Here is a 22,622-nt window from a genome sequence, read left to right as displayed (position 1 = left end):
TTTGACAGCCTCAACATAAGATTTTGGTTCAGTGTAGGATACAATAGATATAGCAAAAATGGAATGTGAGTTAGATAAGTGTGTATGAGAAAGAAAATCAGAAATAGGATATTGGACACGATTGCTATTGACATGTGAAGTAGCAGGAACAGTGCAAATGTAATATTGCAAGTTAGTGGGAAGGACTTTGCTTCTAGTGGAAACTCTAATAGGTGGTGGAGGGTCAGAAGGAGGTGGAGATGGTGTAGGTGATGAAGGTGGTGAAGATGGTGGTGATGGTGAAGGAGTGATGATAGGTTGAGTGTCAGGTGTGGATGAAGATGGTAAATGAGTGTCTGAATCATCAAAAACAGATGGATGAGGAGTGGAAGAGGATGAAAAATATTTCCAGTTTGAAGTGGATGAGGTGGAAGATGGAGAATAAGGTAATATTAACGCATGAAAAGTAACATTTCTAGAGACAAAAATTTCTCTAGAATCAAGATCAAAAAGGACAGAACCTTTGAATTCCTACTTGTAACCCAAGAAAATACACTTTCTGGCTCTGGATTGCAATTTTGTTCTATGAGCCAAAAGAGTGGAGGCATAACACATACATCCAAAAACTTGATAAGGAGATTTGTGTTTGAGTAGGGGAGTAGAAACTCTATTGATGAGAAACACTGAGTGTAAGACAACATAAGACCAAAAAATTGGAGGAAGTTTAGCTTGGAAAAGCAAAACTCTAGCAAAATTAAGGATATGTTGATGTTTTCTTTCCACTCTACCATTTTGTTCAGGGGTCTCAACACAAGATCCTTGATGAATGATGCCCATTGAAGCATAATATTCAGGCAATAAAAACTCAGGGCCATTATTAGACCTTGTAAATTTTAGGGTGATGTGATGGTGATTTTCAATTAAGTGTTTGAAATTTTTGCATCCATAAACAGAAAAAATATCACTATGTAACCTTACCAATGGTTATCAACAAGCCACTTCAGATTATGCTTATCATTCTCTAAACTATCGCTATGTAATAAAATATCTGCTGAATTTTCTAAGGATTCATTAAAGTGAAAAGTTCCTTATATGTAAATCCGCAAGACAAGTAGAAAAAATTATAAAATTCTTTCGCAAGAAATGCTCAGCAAAAGTAATAGTTAGCTGCAGATGCTCCTGCACTAACAAGATCTCAACAGGACACTTCTTTTGAGTAAAGAAAATTGCAACAAAACGAGAATTTCGAGGTGTGTTCTTACTTCTATTTTACATTTTCAATTGGTTCATTTCACACCGGAAAAATATGTCCTCTAACTTTGTTGTTGGAAAGTTACCGTGATTTTTAATGATTTTATGATAAAGAAATGTAATTAAAAAAAAGAGAGATATAAAATAAGAGAGGAGAGTGTAATATAAAAGTGAGACAAAAAGAAAGTGTACATAAATTTTTTCTTCTTCGAAATGAATAAAAATATTTTTCATCAAAATATTTAAAAATATTTACAAAATAACATTCGATTACTACTAGAAAAATACAAATGCCACTTTTCCCCAAGGATAAAGGATTAAATTAAACTAATCAAACATGATAATCTTCCCTTATTCTTGAATCACTTCCATTTGAAATGGTTGTCTTGCTAAAGAGCCTTCACTAGTGGTAATGGAATTGGTGGAATGAAATGGATTAGGCGGAAATTTTAATTGGCTGTAATCTTCTGTTTCCAACATTTGTATGACGGTTTTAATGGGAGGACGATTCATCGGTTGCCACTGAATGCACCAAAGTCCGACAATTGCGAGTTTCTTTGCAAGTTTAACATCACTTTCATCTTCAATATTTAGATATATGTTTCCATCCAATAAGTTATGAATCCATTCTGGGTATAAAATATGGAGATTTTCTGCAGATGACGAATCTACATTCTTTCTTCCTCCAGCCATTTCTAGCAACAACATTCCATAACTGTAGATATCAGACTTAAGAGAAACATTCCCAAAATTACGAGACAGAACTTCAGGTGCCATATATCCCAAGGTTCCCCTAGCAGCAGTCATGGACACCACACTTACATTCTTTGAACATAACTTGGCGAGTCCAAAGTCTGAAATTTTTGGAGTGAAGGAGTCATCTAGCAAAACATTGTGAGGGTTGATGTCAAAGTGAAGAATTGGATGGCTACAACCCTCATGAAGATACTCAATTCCTTTTGCTATACCAAGACTAATTTGTTGCAGCTTCTCCCACCCCATGAAATGGTCTTTCTTATCTGGTGGAACTATGAAGCTTTGTAGCGAACCTTTTGGAAAAAAATTGTATACAAGAGCACGGTGGATTCCATCCGCGCAGAAGCCAATCAAACGAACCACGTTGATGTGGTGGATTTTTCCCATAATTTCCATTTCAGTGATGAACTCTTTCCCTTCTCCCTGTGTATTGTTGAGCACTTTCACAGCCACTTGAATCTCATTAGAGAGTTTTCCTTTAAACACGGTTCCGTGAGCTCCTTCTCCTAGCTTTTCCTTAAACCCACTAGTGATTCTTTTTACATCAGCATAGGAAAATCTGGCAGGCTTTTGTGCTCTATAATCCTCTAAAAACTTATCAATCCTAACTTGATCTTCTTCTTTTTCTCTGAAATACAGATAAATCTTAATAAATACAATGGTGATCAACCCCAACATAACTGAACCTGCGATAGCACATTAACAGTTACATTTTCCTCCCAACACAAATAAAAAGAACATGGACTCAAACCAATAAATAAATAGAACAAGATTATCATCTCACCTGTAGTTGCAAAAATAACAGATTTTGGAATTTGAATTATGTTCCATTTATTGTTGCAGTTAAAACATTCAGTGTCACCTTTCACACTGTTGTTGTTCCATCTACATTTCTTGCCTTTAGCCTCACACATTGTACAATTTGGTTTGTGCCAACTCAATCTGAGTTGATTATAAGTCAATTCCAATAGACCTATAGAGAGACTGACATCGAACATCTTTGTACACGATACAAGGTCCAATCTGAGGACACTTTTCTCAGAAGCAAAAGCATAAATTGGACATGTGATCATATCTTGCGACTTTGGGGATAACTGATATTCGTTTCTCAGGTGGTGTTTCCTAACTGACGAGCAGTTGTAGAAAGAATATTTTGTTTTATATTCTGAATCAAATCTGTAAGGTAGAAATGATGAACTGTTAAATTTCAGTTTTTGTAACTTTTTTGGTAGGCAACTTTCTGGGTCTGAAATTGAAATAGTGTGTGATTTGTAGTCAATTTCAGGTACAAGGAATTTAATTGGACCTGAAGCGGTATGGAGTAAAAGCATAGTGTTCTTATTTTGAGTACAATGTAGGCAAAACTCAGGATAAACACAACGATCTTGTGTCTCCTCAACAAGTTGGAAGGGGAATCGAATAATCGGTTGGTTAGGCCCACAAGATGGTTCTCTGCACTCATCATGACTGCTGCCACTGTTGATAAGTAGGAAGAGAAGCAGTAGCGCGATCAAACTATGTGATCTTGCCATCCAATTTAATTTGTTCAACAATAGAATGTGATAAGAAAGATATATTGTGCTTGTGACTCGTTTGAAACTAAAGTTTTTGAAAATTTAGCTTATGGTCCAAATTATCTATACTATATATAAAGAAAACTACCCATTTCAGCACACTTTTGGGTTGAACTTTTCTTTCCCAAAAAACATTATTTCCATTTTAATTTTATTATTTTATTAATATAAGCAACTCTTCCTTAGGCTATGATCAATTGTAAAAAACGTGAGCAAAAAATAATGGCAAAGATTGGACTTTAAATCCTCTAGAAAAAGATTAGTAACAAACTTGAGCAAAAAATAATGTTAAAGATTGGACTTTAAATCCTCTAAAAAAATCAGTAACAAACGTGAGCAAAAAATATTGTTAAAATTGGACTTTAAATCCTCTAAAAAAATATTAGTAACAAACGTAAGCAAAAAATAATGTTAAAGATTGGACTTTAAATCCTCTAAAAAAAATATTAGTAACAAACGTGAGCAAAAAATAATAATGTTAAAGATTGGACTTTAAATACTCTAAAAAAAGATTAGTAACAAACGTGAGCTAAAAATAATGTTAAAGATTGGACTTCAAATCTTCTAAAAAAAAGATTAGTAACAAAGGTGAGCAAAATATAATGTTAAAGATTCGACTTTAAATACTCTAAAAAAAAGATTAGTAACAAATGTAAGCAAAAAATATTGCTAAAGATTGGACTTTAAATCCTCTAAAAAAAGATTGGACTCAAAATATTTTAGAAAATGATTTGTTAGCACTATATTAATTATTAATAAGTAGGGTTCTCACAGTTCATAGTCCGTTCCCACATTGTTTAGTTTTTCTCAATCTCTCTCAGCTCTCTGCATCAGAATTCAAAAAATTAACCTGTAAGTGTTTTTCTTTTTCTTTCATGTTACAACTAATCAAAGTCGATTAATTTTATAGATTATATTTAACTTTGTTGGTTTATAAGTGATTATGAGTCAAAAATAATTTTGTTATATGCCTTGACAATATTTTGTTTATAAATCAATATATCAATAATTTCCATTAATATTTTAAAATTTAAAATTTTAATCAAAATTATACAAACAAACATAATAAAATAATCACATGCGTTAGCGCAGTAGAAAGAGCAGACAGACAGACACGATAGCGAGCAAAAAATATGGTTAAAGATTGGATTTTAAATCCTCTAAAAAAAATTAGTAACAAACGTGAACAAAAAATATTGTTAAAGATTGAACTTTAAATCCTCTAAAAAAAAGATTAGTTACAAACGTGAGCAAAAAATAATGTTAAAAATTGGACTTTAAATCCTCTAAAAAAAGATTAGTAACAAACGTGAGAAAAATATAATGTTAAAGATTGGACTTTAAATCTTCTAAAAAAATATTAGTAACAAACGTGGGTAAAAAATAATGTTAAAGATTGAACTTTAAATACTCTAAAAAAAGATTAGGACTTAGAATATTTTAGAAAAAGATTTGTTAGAACCATATTAAATATTAATTATCAATCAGTTTTCAGGAGAAAAACATAATTTGTTGTCATTTGACAAGGTTGAAGGGGATACTCATAACTTATATCAACATGAATTCCTAAACTCAATTTCTCAAGGAAGTATCCAAGGCAGTATCCCATCACATATTTTAAAGGTAAAAAAAGGTGCACCTTTGATGTTGTTCCGAAACATAGACCCTAGATATGACCTGTGTAATGGGACATGATTGCTATGTTGTGGTTTCTTTAAGAATATATTGGATGTGGAAATCCTATCAGGAAACAATGCTGGAAAAAAAAGCATTCTTGCCCAGAATTAAATTAAAAACAAACGTGAATTCAGGACTTCCCTTTATGCTTAGTAGAAAACAGTTTCCAATAGACTAAGTTTTTCTATTACCATAAATAAGTCACAAGGGCAGACCATTCCCAATGTCGTAATCTATCTTCCACGACATGTTTTCAGCCATAGTCAATTATATGTAGCTTTATCAAGAATAGTTTCGCAAAATTCAACAAAAGTTCTCATTAAAGAAGGGAAAATAGAAGGAGAAGATGAAGACTTAACGAAAAATATAGTTTTTAAAGATATTTGTTTATCGTAATCGTAACAATGTTTCTTTTACATAACATGTCATTCATTCATTTATGTTATGATGTTACTAATTACTATTAGAGTAAACAATAAATGATCATTATTTTATCTTAACTTTATATGCAGGCAAACTAAAATATGTTGAATTCAAAAATAATTTTGTTAAATGCCTTGACAATATTTTGTTTATAAATCAATATATCAATAATTTTCATTAATATTTAAAAATATAAAAATTTTAATCAAAATTATACAAACAAACATAATAAAATAATCAAATGCGTTAGCGCAGTAGAAGAGCGGACAGACGGGCACGATAGTGCCCGTCTTTCCGCTAGTTTTCTATAGTAAAGACATACAATTTAATAATACTTACAAATCGACGAAAACAGAACAAATACAGAGTTGCTGATGGGCTTCATGTGTGTATAGTGATCAAGATTATTAGAATAACATGGTGGCATTTGGTTTATAAAGTTACAATTATCCACGAGGTCAAAAAATGATCAAGAATAATTGTTGTATTAAATAATCTTAAAGTGAATGTGAGTGAGCAAATATTTTATTAAGTCACAATAGCCCATACGGTCAAAAACAGAGCACTCCACTTTGAAATTGTGCTGTAAGTTCAATCAAATATTTGATTAATAATATGTAGTATTAGGTTTGTGTGCCTTCAGATATGATAAAAATATGAATGTGTAGACCAAGACCATTTTATCTTTATCAAGTTACAATAATCAAAGGAGGTTTAACAGTAATTGTGTGTGACAAACAAGTAAAATTGCTTTGGTGTCCCATCTTTCTTCGTAAATTGCATTTCCTTGATCATCAGTCGCATCCTAGAGTTTGCTGAAAGGGATAGCACATATGTGGTCGATTATAGTGAATTTGCTGGTATTTTCACTTCTACTCCGGCAAGCTAGCAGCATTACAGGTGAGCAACAGCATTCTTGTCCACCTTCATCTTGTGGCAAAATATCAAACATAAGTTATCCTTTTCGATTAAAAGATGGCCCTTTTCATTGCGGGGACAGAAGGTATGAACTATCTTGTGAAAATAATGTAACAACTTTATATTTATACTCTGCAAAATATTATGTGGAGTCCATCAACTACAATAATTTCACAATCCGATTGGTTGATCCTGGAGTTCAACAATCTAATTGTTCTTCACTTCCGCACCATTCCTTGTCTCGATCTAATTTCCGTGATACTTATGATTATGATTACAGCATCCAATTTTACAATAATCCATACCGTGCAGTTTATAATAAAGAACGTTTTTCCAGCACCGGTGGGGGTTCCCATGAACTTCTCTTTGAGCATATACTTTATTTGAATTGCACCCATCAAGTGACTAACAATCACGAATATGTGAATACTTCTTGTCTCAATTGGAACTCCAAATCCAAAGGCTACTATATTTATGCTATGGTTGGTGATTTAATTGGTGAAAACTTTCAAGTTGGTTGTCATGTGAATTTAGTGGCTCTCACTTCATGGTCGGGTTTGCAAGGAAATCAAGTACATTCGTATGATGTCATTCACAAGGCTTTAGTGTATGGATTTGAGGTTTCATGGTTGCATCATTCTTGTAATAGTCTTTGTGGATATTCAGGATTCTGCTTCATCAATGCTTCACGTGATCCGATTGTTGAATGCATTAAAGAACCCACCTGCTATACTTTGATGGGATATTATACCAGAAATAGTTCTGGTAAATTAAAGATCATTTCAACTCATTTTGATCCAGATAATAAACTTTTTACTAATTAATTTTCTTTTCTTGGTTGATGTAGGGATATGGTCTCAGATTACTTCATATGCTAAAGGTATGAATTTTTGTCAACTTAATATATCAAGTGTGAGTAAGAGTTTCACATTGGATGGAAAAATGGATGTTCAATACTAGATACCCATGATCTAAGGTTTTGAGTTAAGAAGTAGTGACTAACTCACTTATGTGATTGTTCAACTACACATGTGATGATCTCAGAACCCCCTCATGATCAAACATAATAGTCTTCCTTAGATTAACACTTATTTTCTTATAAATAATACTAATTAAATCATTCTATTAATATTGAATCATTCTTTTTTGTTGCAGATACTATCACTGCTATCTTGATAGGTGAGTTTGTCTGTGATTATTATTTTTTTTTTAAATGCATGATTTAGTGTTTTCCAAAATATTTGGAATTAAACTAATTAAATAAAATTGGACATTACCAACATATGGTTTGGTTCGAGTAGTAAGTGACTCGAGCACCATAAACAAGTGGTTAGGGAACATATCTTGGACTCATTCATAAAGAAAAAAACTCACTTGAAAAAGGAAAATCCACTTTACAGTTCCAATAGGATCTCTAACGAAGAAGATTGATCATTAGAAAACGACGATACATAATTCATATCTATAAAATGATTATAAAAATGGACATTGTTATCAACATATGTTATGTGGAATACTATTGTCTTTTATCCATTATCATTTGCTTGGAAAACAAAACCTTTTTGTGTGTAAGATATTTAATAACAACCTTTAAGTCTTAATGAAGTATGGTTGAATTTTGCTGATATATATATTTATCTCGTCGGTATAACATTATAGGACTGGTTGAAATAATAAAAGGACCAAACCCAACTTATGACGGTCAAACCAACTATAAAGTAGGATTGGTTACAGGACACTATGTTCTACCATCATTCTTGACGGCTAGATTTCTGTTTGGGATAACATTTTTCATTGCACTACTGATATACCGATGGCGAAAAAGACATTGGTCAGTGTATGAATGTATTGAAAGATATCTACAACAAAACAACCTCATGCCTATTGGATATTCATACAGAGAAATTAAGAAAATGGCTAGGGGTTTCAAAGATGAATTGGGTAAAGGAGGATTTGGCACTGTGTTCAAGGGAAACCTACGCAGTGGGCCTTGTGTGGCAATCAAGATGTTAGGTAATGCAAAAGGTAATGGGCAAGACTTTGTCAATGAAGTCACAACTATTGGAAGAATTCATCATTTGAACGTGGTACAATTACTTGGATTTTGTATCGAGGGATCAAAACGTGCTCTTGTTTTTGAGTTTATGCCTAATGGGTCTCTCGATAAATTTATTTTCTCTAAAGAAGGGAGCATAAATTTAAGCTACAACAAAATTTATGATATAGCAATTGGAATAGCTCGTGGGATTGCTTATCTTCACCATGGATGTGAAATGAAGATTCTACATTTTGATATCAAGCCCCACAATATTTTGCTTGATGAGAACTTTATCCCTAAAATATCTGACTTTGGATTAGCAAAGCTACATCCGATAGAGAATAGCGTCATCACAATGACTGCTGCAAGAGGTACAATTGGATATATGGCTCCGGAGTTGTTTTACAAAAATATTGGGGGAGTGTCCTATAAGGCCGATGTTTATAGTTTTGGGATGCTTTTGATGGAGATGGCAAGCAAGAGGAAAAACCTGAACACCCAGGCAGACCATTCAAGCCAACTTTATTTTCCCTTTTGGGTCTATGATCAACTTGGAAAAGGAGAAATAGAAATAGAAAATGTTACAGAAGAGGATATGAAAATAGTAAAGAAAATAATCATGGTCGCTCTTTGGTGTATACAATTGAAGCCGGATGATCGTCCATCAATGAGTAAAGTAGTGGAGATGCTTGAAGGAGATATTGAAAGTCTCGAAATGCCTCCAGAGCCAACCATGTATCCAGATGAAGTTATTTCGAGGGATGAAACAACAAACTCAAATCAATCAATGTTGAGTGACTTCACTAGTTCTAGTGGGTATAGAGAAATCACAACTAATCCTCTGGTAGGGAATATTTCTTGACACTGCAAAACTATAATTTGTTAGAATTCACCACATGTAGACGGTACACTTGTTTGGTTTTGCCATCTAAAAAGGCTTAGCGGTACAGCTTGTTGTCCGCTTGCCTTCTATTCAAGTATAAATAATGGTTTATATATTAAAATAGTCATTTTTACTCCAAACGTTAGAAATGGGGTTACGGAATTCATATTTTATGTTTTTTTTTATCTAAAGATTAGTTAGCAATTATCTCTCTCAAAGTGATTTTTCAAAAATCCAAAACAAAGTGATACTTACTATAATATTTTCAGAAAAGAAAGCGATAAGAAAGATATGTTGACGTAGTGGTCCGTGTGAAAACATAAAATAAAATGGACCACATGGTCCAAAATTTTTTTTTTTTTTTAAGGATGGTCCAAATTATTTTCAAAACTAAAAAGATATACAATCTAATCGACAAAGGTCGATAAAGGCAACAAATGCAAGTTGATAATGGGACGGTCGGCCTTAAGATTTTTGGTGTCTTGGATGAAACAATAAATTTTGCCATTTTAAATTATTATAATATTTTTTTCTTACATTTTTTGTTGCAAAATATTCATTTATAATCAAATTTATCTAAAAATATATTTTTCAATATAATTAATCAAAGCTAATTAAAAATAAATATATATATTTTTTGAAGGAATATACATATTACTAACTATTAATTAAAAATAATAAATTTAATGCCCAAAAAATAATGCCTTGGGTTGCCGCCTCTCCCGCCCACCCTCATGGCCACCACAAGATAATAGGCTGTATGTGTCTACAGTGACCTATATTATTACAATAACATAGTGATATTAGGGATCAAGAATATATTTTTTAAAGCTAAATTAGTCGATGAGGTCAAAAAAGGACCACCCTTTCATTCTTACATATCAAGCATATATTGCATTAATTAATCTTAAACTGACTACGTGTGTGAGCATACAGTCAAAAACAGAGTACTCCAGTTTGGAGGGTGTGCTCTGTGTACACATATCAAGCATAGTATATTTTATTCTATCTTTTTTAATTGAATCAGTGTGTGTGAATGGACCCTTTTCAGAAAATCACGTGTATACAGATCAAGCATATATTTTAAGGTTCAGTAATCCACTACATAAATTAATTAATACGATGTAATGGTATTAGGTTTATGTGTGTTTCTATGATCCAAAAATAGTGTGTATAGATCCAAAAATAGTGTGTATAGATCAAGCAAATACTTTATTAAGTTATTAAATTAAGTTATTAACCATTAACTCAAAATTATTTAATTAACGAATACAATGCTATTACGTAGATGCTCACAAAAAAAAAAGTTATTATGTAGACTGATTTAACAAAATAGCAGAGCTTTATGTTACGAATAATTTCTAAGAGAAATATTTTTTTGGTTACATATTTCTAAGTGAAATATGTGCACAGATGATTTTAACAAAACAAATTCGCCTTTATGTGGTGGGGTTAATACGTTTTTACCCCCTGTAATATAGGCGAGTTCCGGTTTTCCCCCTGTAAAAAAGATTCTTTCGATTCCAACCCTGCAATATAAAGATTCCGTCGAAAACCCCCCTGAGCACATTTGAGACCCCCCAGCTGATGACGTGGCGCGCTGAGTCACCCTTGTCTGCTGACGTGGCTTGCTGACTGTATAATTATTTTTATTTTTTATTTTTTTTATAGGGTACACGTGGCATTTGTAATTTTTTTTATGTCTTTACCCCCCTGTAATTTAGGCGAGTTCCAGTTTTACCCCCTGTAAAAATTTTAAAAATAAAAAATAAAATCTGGAAAATTTAAAAAAATAATAAAATGAAAAAATAGATTTTTTTTTGAAATTTTAAAAATGATAAAAAAGTTCGGATTTTTTTTGAAATTTAGAAGATATTTAAAAATACTGGAATTTAATTTTCAAAATAAAAAAGTTTAGATTTTTTTGCGAAGCTCAAAAGACATTGGAAGAGCAACTTGGGGTACTCACTTTTTAAATTTTAATGTCTCTTAAATAAGAAACTTTTTAAATTTTTTTTTTAAGTAAAAAGAAAAATACATTAAAAAAAAAGAGAGAGATACAGAGACTGGGGGGACATAAAACCTAACCCAAGTAAAACCCAAAACAGGCATACATCATTATAAATCAAACCAAGCGAAACAGTCCTAAAATATCCTAACAAAAATTCACTAATCATGAGCATAACATAACGAACCCGCGTACAGGAACGAAACCAGATTACAAAAAAAAATATGAACAGTGAACATTTGTCAAAAACAATTAGGATTTAATTTTAGCGAATAGATTGACTGCCAACACAATAACAAACCCAAGTGCCAACAACTCCCTGCTCAAGCAGCAAGCATAAAGCTCTTTCGAGCTCGATGAACCTGAGTGTAAGCGGACACTTTTTAAAATTTTACACGCATTAATAATTCTTTTTACAAAAATATTCCTATGTAATTCAAGCTTCTCAGATTTTTTTTCTAATTTTTTAATTAAACTAAAATCAATTTTTTTCTTCAGATTATATGATTTTTTAAATTTAATTTTCATATTGTAATTGGATTTTAAAAAAATATATATCCAGATTTTTAAAATTTAAAATATTTTCCAGTTTTTTTATTTTGCAAAAAAATCTAAACTTTTTTATTTTGAAAATTAAATTTCAGTATTTTTAAATATCTTCTAAATTTCAAAAAAAATCCGAACTTTTTTACAATTTTTTAAATTTCAAAAAAAATCTAGATGTCTTTTCTGCTTTTTTATTTTATTTTTTGAAAAAAATAATCTGATTTTTTGTTATTTTTAAAATTTAAAATAAAATCAATCTTTTATTTTTTTAAAAAAATAATCTGATTTTTTGTTATTTTTAGAAGATTTTCAGTTTTTAATTTTTATTATTAAAATGATTTAATGATGTGGTATGTATATACACACATGTCATGCGAAATTTTTTTCCAGATTTTTAATTTTTTTTGTATTTTTTCATTATTTTCAATTTTTATTAATTTTCCAGCATTTTTTTAAATTTTCCATATTTTATTTTTTATTTTTAAAATTTTTACAGGGGGTAAAACTGGAACTCGCCTAAATTACAGGGGGGTAAAGACATAAAAAAAAATTACAAATGCCACGTGTACCCTATAAAAAAATAAAAAAATAAAATTAATTATACAGTCAGCAAGCCACGTCAGCAGACAAGGGTGACTCAGCGCGCCACGTCACGCCACGTCATCAGCTGGAGGGTCTCAAATGTGCTCAGGGGTGTTCGACGGAATCTTTATATTACAGGGTTGGAATCGAAAGAATCTTTTTTACAGGGGGAAAAACCGGAACTCGCCTATATTATAGGGGGGTAAAAACGTATTAACCCTTATGTGGTGGGTGTGGACTTAGAATGATATTGGTACGTACTGTTGTTGCCATTTTTGCTTCTACTCCATCAAGGTGCCTGCAGCCTAGTCCACCTTCATCAAGGTTGAATAGCAGTAGCCAAATGAAAAACATAGTTGTCGCGAAATCCATACAAAAATTGAAATTATGCATGGACACTCCTACAAAATCGTGGTCCGATATGATAAAATTGTGCCCCGAAATATGTCGAATTGAAAAAGCTCTTTTTGGGCTTGAAATCACGGCATGATATGCTACTTCCTGTGATTCCTTGATTTCTATCAATTTCAGCTTCAGAGACCCAATTATTGCACTAAACTCAACGGAAAATGCATGAAAAACAACTACCAAAACAAAATAGTGTCATCACCGGGGAAGCTCAAAGAGTGGTAACAAGTCGAAGTATAGGTGCTTCGAGTGTCACAAGATGGGTCACTTCGAAGGATTGTCCAGAGGACAATGAAAACTCCGCGCAAGGTCCTTTGAAGAAAGTCTCAGATTCATTCTCTCTAGTGTCAATTTTGGTAGGCTTGTTTGACTTCTTTAGTGCATCTTATGTGATGAAAAATAATTGGTCGATGAAATTGTTTCTTTCGCCAAACACAGAATCAAATTGATTAATTAATCTATCAAGAATATCATCAACGTGTTCAAATATTGCCATCAGCATACACAAACACCACCATCATAATTCAAAACAGAAAAAAAAAAATCTGGTTTATAACAAATTTTATGGAAATGGAAAGTAGAATTACATAATGACAAATGTACTAGACAATGTGAGTTCTAACAAATTGCAATATGTGTAATGTCAAGGAATATTCCCTCCTGTAGAATTAGTAGTGATTTCCGTAGAATCACTGATACTTATTAAGTCACTACTTATTGTCTGGACTGAGTTGGTTGTTTCATCTCTGGAAATTGTTTCATCTGGATACATGGTTGGTTCCGGAGGCACTTCAATGCTTTCAATATCTCCTTCAAGCATCTCAACTACTTTACTCATTGAGGGACGATCATTCGGCTTCAATTGTATACACCAAAGAGCGACCATGATCAGCTTCTTTACTATTTTCATATCCTCTTCTCTGACATCTTCTATTTCTATTTGTCCCTCATTTTCAAGTTGCTCATAAACCCAAAAGGGAAAATAAAGTTGGCTTGAATGCTCTGCATGGGTATTAAGGTTTTTCCTCTTACTTGCCATCTCCATCAAGAGCATTCCAAAACTATAAACATCAGCCTTATATGATACTCCCCCAATATTCTTGTAGAACAACAATTCTGGAGCCATATATCCAATTGTTCCTCGTGCCGCAGACATGGCGACAATGCTTTTCTCTATCGAATGTAGCTTTGCCAACCCAAAGTCAGATATTTTTGGGATAAAGTTCTCATCAAGCAAAATATTATGCGGCTTGATATCAAAATGCAAAATCTTCATTTCACATCCACGGTGAAGATAAGCAATCCCACGAGCTATTCCTATTGAAATATCATAAATTTGGTTGTAGCTTAAATGTATGCTCCCTTCTTTAGAGAAAATAAATTTATCAAGAGATCCATTAGGCATGAATTCATAAACTAGAGCACGTTTTGATCCCTCAATACAAAATCCAAGTAATTGTACCACGTTCAAATGATCTATTCTTCCGATAGTTGTGACTTCATTAATAAAGTCTTGCCCATTACCTTTTGTGTTACCCAACATCTTGATTGCCACACAAGGCCCACTACGTAAGTTTCCCTTGAACACAGTGCCAAAGCCTCCTTTACCCAATTCGTCTTTGAAACCTCTATCCATTTTCTTGATTTCTTTGTATGAGTATCCAATGGGCATGAGGTTGTTTTGTTGCAGATATAGTTCAATGCATTCATACATTGACCAATGTCTTTTTCGCCATTTGTATATCAGTAGTGCCATAAAAAATGTTACGCCAAACAGAAATCTAGCCGTCAAGAATGATGGTAGAACATGGTGTCCTGTAGCCAATCCAACTTTATAGTTGATTTCACCTTCATAAGTTGGGTTTGGTCCTTTTATTATTTCAACCAGTCCTGTAATGTTATACCAACGAGATAAATATAGATATCAGCAAAATTCAGCCATGCTTTATTAAGACTTAAAGGTTGTTATTCGATATCTTACAAACAAAAAGGTTTTGTTTTCGAAGCAAATGTTATTGGATAAAAGACAATAGCATACACATAACATATGTTAATAACAATGTCCTTTTCTTATAACCACATTTTATAGATATGAAGCATGTATCATCGTTTATTAATGATTAATCTTCATTAGAGAACCTGTTGGAACTGTAAAGTTGATTTTCCTCTTCCAAGTGAGTTTTTCTCTTTATGAAAGAGTCCGAGATATATTCCCTAACCAATTGTTTACGGTGCTCGAATCAATTACTACTCGAACCAAACCACATGTTGGTAATTTCCAATTTTATTTAATTAGTTTAATTCCAAATATTTTGGAAAACACTAAATCATGCATTTTAAATATTTTTCACAGACAAACTCACCTATCCAGACAGCAGTGATAGTATCTGCAACAAAAAGAATGATTCAATATTAATAGAACGATTTAATTCGTAGTTATAAGAAAATCAGTGTTAATCTAAAGAAGAATATTATGTTTGATCATGAGGGGGTCCCGAGATCATCACATCGGTAGTTGAACAATAACATATGTGAGTTAGACTCTACTTAACTCAAAACCTTAAGATATTAGGTTTATGGGTATCTAGTGTTGAACATCCATTTTTCCATTTATTACAGTTCACATTCCTTCATGCTATCAGAGATAACTTGTGCAGCAAGTTATCACTTGAAGTTGTAATACTCTAGTTGCTAGCTTACATTACTTAGCATACAATCCATATCATGTATAAATAACTCTGTATTGATCTCATTCAATCAATGAAAAATAAGAGATTCATTCACTTTTCTCTCTCTCATAATATGGTATCAGATTTCTCTCTCTTGAGAGAGAAGTTTCGATCCTAACCGTTTTCTGTTACGGTTGCTTCCGCTTCAATCTTCATCTTCAACCTTTGATTCTTCTCTGTTTTTCGCCATTGTTGCTCACTGAAGCTTTTTCTTATCGCTTCTTTGTTCTTCTTTGCTTCAATTGGTGAATTCTTCTTCAATTTCTTCAATTTTTGTGTTTTACGCATTGTTTTCATCTTGATTCTTCACATTGCACTATGCCTCCTCGTCAAGCACCTATTATCATTCAAGCTGCACCGAATCAACAAGATGTTGACTCGGTTTTCTATGTTCATCCAAGCGAAGGTCCAAATTCGGTTACAATCATTCCCAAGCTTAACGGCTCCAATTACTTGGCTTGGAGTCGTTCAATGAAGCGTGCGTTGGGAGCGAAGAACAAACTCGCCTTCATCAATGGCGTTCTTCCTCAACCAGATGCTATGGACTTGAACAGAGCAGCGTGGGAGCGTTGCAATTATCTCATACACTCATGGATTATCAATTCAGTTTCTGAATCTATTGCTCAAACTATTGTTTTCTATGATTATGCATCTGAAGTTTGGGAAGATCTGAAAGAAAGATTTTCCAAAGCTGATAGAATCAGAATTTCCACTCTTCGTTCTTCCATTAACAACCTCAAACAAGGAAGCAAAACGGTTTCTGAGTACTTCACTGAAATGCGTGCACTTTGGGAAGAACTGAATTCACACAGACCTCTTCCAAAGTGTTCTTGCCCTCATCAATGCCTTTGTGAATCTTCAACTCTTGCTCATGAATACAGAGTTGAGGATCAGATCATGCAGTTCCTTGTTGGTTTGAACGATCAGTTTTCTGTGGTCAAGACTCAGATCTTGCTTATGGATCCTTTACCTTCTCTGAATAAGGTGTACTCTTTAGTGATTCAAGAGGAGAGTAATCATGCACCTATTCTTTCTCTTCCTGCTGATGAAACAAGTGTCTTGGTTAATGCCACTGATTCCAAGAAACCTTATGGTCGTGGCAGAGGATCTTACAATCATAACAAGAATTCCTCTAGACATTGCACTTTCTGCGATCGTACCAATCACACCATTGACACTTGTTACCTCAAGCATGGATTTTCTAATGCTAACAAATCAGCAAATTCCAACAATGTTACACATGGATCCACAAATAGTGTTACAGTTGAATCTGAAAATGCAAGTAACACTGAGCATGGGAATCGTGATTCAGGTTTCAGTATTTCTCAAGACAGATATGAGCACCTTGTGAGTTTGCTTCAACAAGCAACCTTGTTGCCTCAGACACCTGCCTCTACATCTAACCAAATTACTACCTCTCCAACTGTTCCCATTGTTCCTTTACAATTAGGTATACAAAGTGTTTTCTCCTGTTCTTTTCATGTTAATTCCATACCTGTTTGGATCATAGATTCAGGAGCTAATGATCACATTTGTTTCTCTAAATCTCATTTTACTTCATTTTATCAAATTAAACCTGTTCTTGTTACTCTTCCTAATGGTAATTCTGTTTATGTGCATCATGCTGGCAATGTCTCTTTCACTCCTCATTTGCATCTACATCATGTCCTGTATTCTCCTGAATTTAAAGTTAACTTGATTTCAGTATCCAAAATGTGTGAATCCTTATCTTGCAGTGTCAATTTTGTTTCTAATAAATGTATTATACAGGATGTGACATCACTGAGGATGATTGGTTTGGGTGAGAAATCAGATGGTCTCTACAAATTGTCCATGCAATATATCACTCAGAAGTTGCAACTTCAAAATAGTTTCAAGTCTTTACCTAATAATGTAGCACATAGTGCTTGTAATGTTTCAGATTCTAGCATTTCTAAGTCTTCAACTGTCTTTGATAGTTCTAGGATTCCTGAATCTGCCCTTTGGCACTTCAGGCTTGGTCACTTGTCTAATCAAAGACTCTTGTTATACCCTAATTTTGGACCTAAAAATACTAATCAATTTCTCCTTTTCTTGCATTTCAAGTCATTTGATATGTCTCTGATCAATTGCATCTTTCTCTGCATTTTATTTCAATGTTATTTGCAAAATTCACATACAAGGGTATTTTAGTCATTTCCTATGTCAAAATGTCTCTCAGTCTGTCAAAATTTGTTTAAGTCCTTTCAAGTAGGTTGAATAAGTCTTTGTTTCATTCTATGTCAAAATCCATTTCAAAAATTGCATTTGAAGTCATTTCGAGTCAGTTTTGCCCCTAGGGGCATTTTAGTCATTTCAAGTGTCAAGTCACTGTTTAAATCCTAAAAATTATCCCTGAGTCTTTTAATTTTGCCTGTGTGAGTCTTTGATTCAATTTCTGTCAAAAATCCATTTTTTAACTGCATCTGAGTCATTTTTAGTCGTTTTCAGCCCCAGGGGCATTTTAGTCATTTCACACGAAATTTCGGCAGAGAGGTACTTTAAAGTACCTCATTTAGGCCATTGGTTCATTTTAGTCCGTTTTGTCAAATTTTAGACGTTTCACTTTACGTTTAGTCAGGTTATCATTTTTTATTTTCAATTTTATTCTTAGTTTTTTTTCTCTAAGTCCAAAATTTCCAAAAATTGCATCCAAGTCCTTTTCAATTTTCTTGTCAGGCCCTTCAGTTTCGTATTTTTGCATATTAGTTTTTTGTTGTTTTTTGATTTCTTTTAAGTTTTTATTTTTTGCAGTTTGGTCCTCTTTGACTTTTATTTTGCAGAATAGTCCTCCAAAGTTTCAAAAATTGCAGAAAGGGTCCCAAGGTCCAAAATCATGCCAAGGCCGAATCAGTTAGGGTTTTGTCCATGTGTCAATTTTCTATTGGGGCATATATCCACATGTCAGCTATATAAGGAGCCCCAATCATTGCTAAACCCATTGAATACACGCCAACTCAACAAACACATTTCAGATTTTCTCTCTGATCATCAAAGATCAAACACCAAAATTCTCAGAAAAGTTTCAAGAACATTCATAACAGAAACCCTAACCGTTTCCAAAATCTTCAAAGTTCCTCAAATTCACATCAATACAAAGCTTAAATTCAACAATTCATTGTGCAAATCAATCGAATCTGTCACGAACTCTCAGAGATTCATCAAGAACCTTCATCATCGAGTTCGTACCTTCGCAATTCAAGCACCAAAGTGCGATCACGAAGGGTTTGAGGCGAGAAGAAGAGTAACAGAAGCAATTGTGAATCAGTGAAGAAGAAGAAGAGGATCACCGATTTATTTTCGGTTCCAGAACTTACCAGAAGCTTCAACAAGGATCTTTTGTTCGAATCTCCAAAAGTAAACCAGGTAATCCTCGAAAAACCTCTTCGTTCTCATCGCAAAAGCTCAACGAAGCTCAACAAACAGAAATAAACGGTGAAGTTGAAGAAGAGCTTCGAAAGAGATTCGAAGAACTTCGAAACGAAACCCTAACGATGTGAATCTTCAAAGATTCACCGTTTGTTTCTTGAAACGAGGCCTATAATCATCATAAGTAAGAAAAGTACTTCAGTTTAGGGTTTCGTTTCGATATATTCAGAAAAAGTTTCAAAAGCTTCGAAAACGAAACCCTAAAAGACAGATCTGTACAATTTAACCGTTCGTTTTACAAAATCAAGATCAAATCTATCATCAGCAGAAGAAATAACATGGATTAAAGCCTCGTTTCAAAAGTACGAAGAGTTTTCGAAAAAACTTAAAACCGTAAAGTTTGAGCCTCGATCTGCATAGATTTAAGTCTTGTTTGTGATGTCTGATGCTTGATTCGTGTTTAGATTGAAAAATAAACGGTGAAAAGCTTTAGATCGGAGAGTTTTGGTATGTTTGAGTATTAGTTAGGTTTCCGGCATCGGAATCTTCACCGGCGGCGGTGAAACCCGCCGGAGAAGATGAGTCTAGAGAGAAGAGAGGAGAGAACGATAGAAGAGAGAGAGAGACATGTTGAGAATGAGGATTGGACCGGTCTCATGCCTTATATAAAGGTGTTGAACCGGTCCGGTTTGTTCCTGGTTCAGTTTCTTTTCATTTTACCCGTTAGATCTAGGTTTTGGAAACCCTGGATCAATCCAACGCCTCTGAGGCTCTTGGATGACCCAGACATATCCATGGGTTTGGGCTTGGGCTTGGTATCTGTGCAGAATTCGTTTTCCTTTTTATTTTTGCTATTTCCTAACACTGTTTTGCTTTTTACACCTCTGTTCATGATCAAAATTACTTGAAAAATTCCATAAATTTTTGTACATATTCTTGTTAATTTTTGTGGTGTTTTTATGCATTTTGTTTACTGAAAATCTTGATGGAAAATATTATTTCATTTTTCTTGCTTTATTTCCTTAAATTGTTTGAGAATCCATGAAAATTTTGTCCAAATTCTATTTCAAATTCTTGATAATTGTTTGTGATACATGCTAGATGTTTTGTGGGTTTATTGCTACTGTTTGTGTTAGATTTTACTGTATGCATGTGAATATTGATTAGTTACTTAGCTTGCAAGTCATTAAGTAAATAAATAATGTAAATATGCTTCAAACTTGTTTTAAAATGTCAAGTAAACCATGTAGCCTTAATTCCCATTCCAATACTTGTTTCTAAACCCTTAAAATGTAATTGGAATGTGAGAATTATAGGTCACTTGGTTCTTGCATTTTATGAACAAATTTTAGCCATGTTTGCACTTATTTTCTACCTTTTACATTCTAATATTTCTCTTACTTCACTTCTTTGATATTTGCCTTATGCTACTAACCATTTTCCTTTCATATTTCATATTCACCATAAGCATCATCATTGCATCCCATTTTCATCTCTATTTTCTTTCTTGCAACTTAATTTGTACCAAAAGTTAGAATGTAAACACTTAGGAAATTTTGTAATATTCTTTCATGCTTTTAATTTCTTGGCAAAGAGGCCATAGAATGTATCTAGGGTATGATGTAAAGGACAATGGACTCTAATGATGTACACCGACACAAGCACCGACACATGCACACACACCACTATATAGCTAGAATATGCATGTTTAGATGTATGCTTAGGATTGTATGTTTAGATGAATGCCTAGGACTTATACTTAGAGAAAAATCCAATTTTCCAAACAAATGTGAACAACTTCACTCAAACCTTTTCCAAATAAACCTTGGGATCCAATATCCCATTGTATTTTCTTTTCCATTTTCTTAATCAAATTTCAATGAAAATAATCAAACTTTGACTTCTTTTGCAATTCACTAATCCAACCTCACTATTTCCTAATCTCATGCCCTTGAGGCCTCTTTCTATTCTTCCAAAATCCATTTTCAAACTTAAAATCAACCAACAAAAACAAAAACATTTTTTGAAAGAGAACTACGGTGGATTTGATCCCTTAAACGGGTACGTAGGCAAGGAACAAAATTCCTTCAATTCAACTAAAATAAAAAATCCAAAAACATTCTTCTCCCTCCAATTCTTCACTTAGAAACTCTTAGGTTTAAATAAACACTTTCAAAATAGCATTTAAAATTAAAGCGCGCGCGTAGAAATTAAAGACGGTTCCTATAGGTTACTATAGTCGTTATGGGTGCCTAACACCTTCCCGTAGCGAAAACAACTCCCGGACCTCGATTCTCAAGGGTTTTGCTTCCTTTTTCCCTTCCCAAGAAAAAATAAGATATCACCGGTTTAAAAGGTTCAGACGTAATCAATGTTTGACACCCGAAAACCAAGATAAAACAGCTGGCGACTTCACTGGGGAGATTCGAGAGTTACGCCTAGTCTTTATTTCCACGCTTGCGCTTGTATTTTTACTTGCTTCCTTTACTTGCTTTCCTATGTGAATAAATGTTTAAATTCTTGCAAACGTGTGGGGTGAGAATATCAAAAGTCCTGCACCCGGGCTGAGTGAACTTAGGATTTAGGGGGGATATAATCGACAATTCACTCCGGGGGTTGCCTCGTGTTTTGGATTATGCGATCAATCCCACATAGTTGAGGCATTTTGGAGGTGATGTTGTCGGCGCGAGTTGTCGCGTTTAGGCACTTTACTTCTAATTGTTCTATGACGCTATGAACCGTAGATAACCAAACCCATCCATGGCCATTTTCTAGGACGTAGTGCGGAGGCTAAACCGAGTGTCGTCTCGAGTTTTAGTCGTCACGCGATACTACACTCAAGTTAGACCTTCCACGTATAATCATGGAGCGAGAGTTGTCTCGTGACACCATGAGATACGTCGGAGAGGTTGCAACTTGGGAACCTTCTTAGAACCCGGTTACTATTATCCTAAAGCCCTAGTTTCACCGGACACCGTGTCCACCCATGACTCCTCGACTTTGAACTTCAAACCCACCATGTTTTCTCCGAACTTGAACATAATCATGCATTCATGCATACATGCATACATGCATAAACTTTTGTCATGCATTGTTATCGAAGGGCTTAGACAAGTTGAATTTGTAAACATTGTAGGGATGAAGATGACTAAATCCTACAAGTTCAAGGAAGTGGATTTGGCTAGTTTGAGAGATTTGGCACTCAAGATTGAGGATCCGACTGGTTTCCGACGCCGTTACGGGACTTTACTTCCTATTCTCCATACTAATGTGGATGAGAAGCTTGTGCACACTCTAGTGCAATTCTATGATCCGGGGTATCGGTGCTTCACTTTTCCAGACTTTCAGTTGGTACCTACTCTAGAGGCTTATTCTTCCTTGATGGGTCTATCTATTGCTAAGGGGATACCTTTCTCAGGACCTGAAAACCCTCCTCCTCCATTGGTTATTGCTAAAGATCTCT

At 33.8% G+C, this 22,622-nt stretch overlaps 3 protein-coding genes and 1 pseudogene across 4 annotated transcripts; 2 read left to right on the top strand and 2 right to left on the bottom strand.

Moving 5' to 3' along the window:
- Positions 1 to 1,417: 1,417 nt before the first annotated feature.
- On the bottom strand, positions 1,418 to 3,575 carry LOC146952991 (rust resistance kinase Lr10-like). The gene is made up of 2 exons (XM_085707403.1): positions 2,771 to 3,575; positions 1,418 to 2,672 (listed from the first exon to the last, which is right to left on the bottom strand). Exons 1-2 carry the CDS (start codon positions 3,516 to 3,518, stop codon positions 1,582 to 1,584), a joined length of 1,839 nt encoding a protein of 612 aa, XP_085563529.1. The 5' UTR covers positions 3,519 to 3,575; the 3' UTR covers positions 1,418 to 1,581.
- A 2,667-nt stretch (positions 3,576 to 6,242) lies between these two features.
- Positions 6,243 to 9,658, top strand: LOC146952990 (LEAF RUST 10 DISEASE-RESISTANCE LOCUS RECEPTOR-LIKE PROTEIN KINASE-like 2.1). The gene is made up of 4 exons (XM_085707399.1): positions 6,243 to 7,343; positions 7,426 to 7,458; positions 7,734 to 7,757; positions 8,238 to 9,658. The coding sequence occupies exons 1-4, from the start codon at positions 6,494 to 6,496 to the stop codon at positions 9,476 to 9,478; spliced, it is 2,148 nt and encodes a 715-aa protein (XP_085563525.1). The 5' UTR covers positions 6,243 to 6,493; the 3' UTR covers positions 9,479 to 9,658.
- A 3,846-nt stretch (positions 9,659 to 13,504) lies between these two features.
- Positions 13,505 to 15,535, bottom strand: LOC146952989 (rust resistance kinase Lr10 pseudogene; annotated as a pseudogene). Its single transcript, XR_015007977.1, has 2 exons — positions 15,407 to 15,535; positions 13,505 to 14,933 (listed from the first exon to the last, which is right to left on the bottom strand). The product of XR_015007977.1 is annotated as a rust resistance kinase Lr10 pseudogene (transcript).
- A 555-nt stretch (positions 15,536 to 16,090) lies between these two features.
- Positions 16,091 to 17,549, top strand: LOC146952988 (uncharacterized). The gene is made up of 2 exons (XM_085740683.1): positions 16,091 to 17,442; positions 17,543 to 17,549. Exons 1-2 carry the CDS (start codon positions 16,091 to 16,093, stop codon positions 17,547 to 17,549), a joined length of 1,359 nt encoding a protein of 452 aa, XP_085596809.1.
- The last annotated feature ends 5,073 nt before the right edge of the window (positions 17,550 to 22,622 follow it).

This window comes from Medicago sativa, chromosome 1, assembly GCF_051527215.1.
Source record: "Medicago sativa cultivar Bolivia chromosome 1, Bolivia_mono, whole genome shotgun sequence".
Lineage (NCBI taxonomy): Eukaryota > Viridiplantae > Streptophyta > Magnoliopsida > Fabales > Fabaceae > Medicago > Medicago sativa.
The sequence above is the reverse complement of the archived record's forward strand: the minus strand, read 5'-3'. Positions and strand labels throughout refer to the sequence as shown.

Coding starts and splice junctions, on each gene's coding strand:
- LOC146952990 (XM_085707399.1), top strand. CDS start 6,494: ATGTGGTCGATTATAGTGAATTTGCTGGTATTTTCACTTCTACTCCGG. Junction 7,459..7,733: donor GATTACTTCATATGCTAAAG/GTATGAATTTTT, acceptor TTTTTGTTGCAG/ATACTATCACTGCTATCTTG. Junction 7,758..8,237: donor TATCACTGCTATCTTGATAG/GTGAGTTTGTCT, acceptor ATAACATTATAG/GACTGGTTGAAATAATAAAA.
- LOC146952991 (XM_085707403.1), bottom strand. CDS start 3,518: ATGGCAAGATCACATAGTTTGATCGCGCTACTGCTTCTCTTCCTACTT. Junction 2,673..2,770: donor TGTTATTTTTGCAACTACAG/GTGAGATGATAA, acceptor GTGCTATCGCAG/GTTCAGTTATGTTGGGGTTG.
- LOC146952988 (XM_085740683.1), top strand. CDS start 16,091: ATGCCTCCTCGTCAAGCACCTATTATCATTCAAGCTGCACCGAATCAA.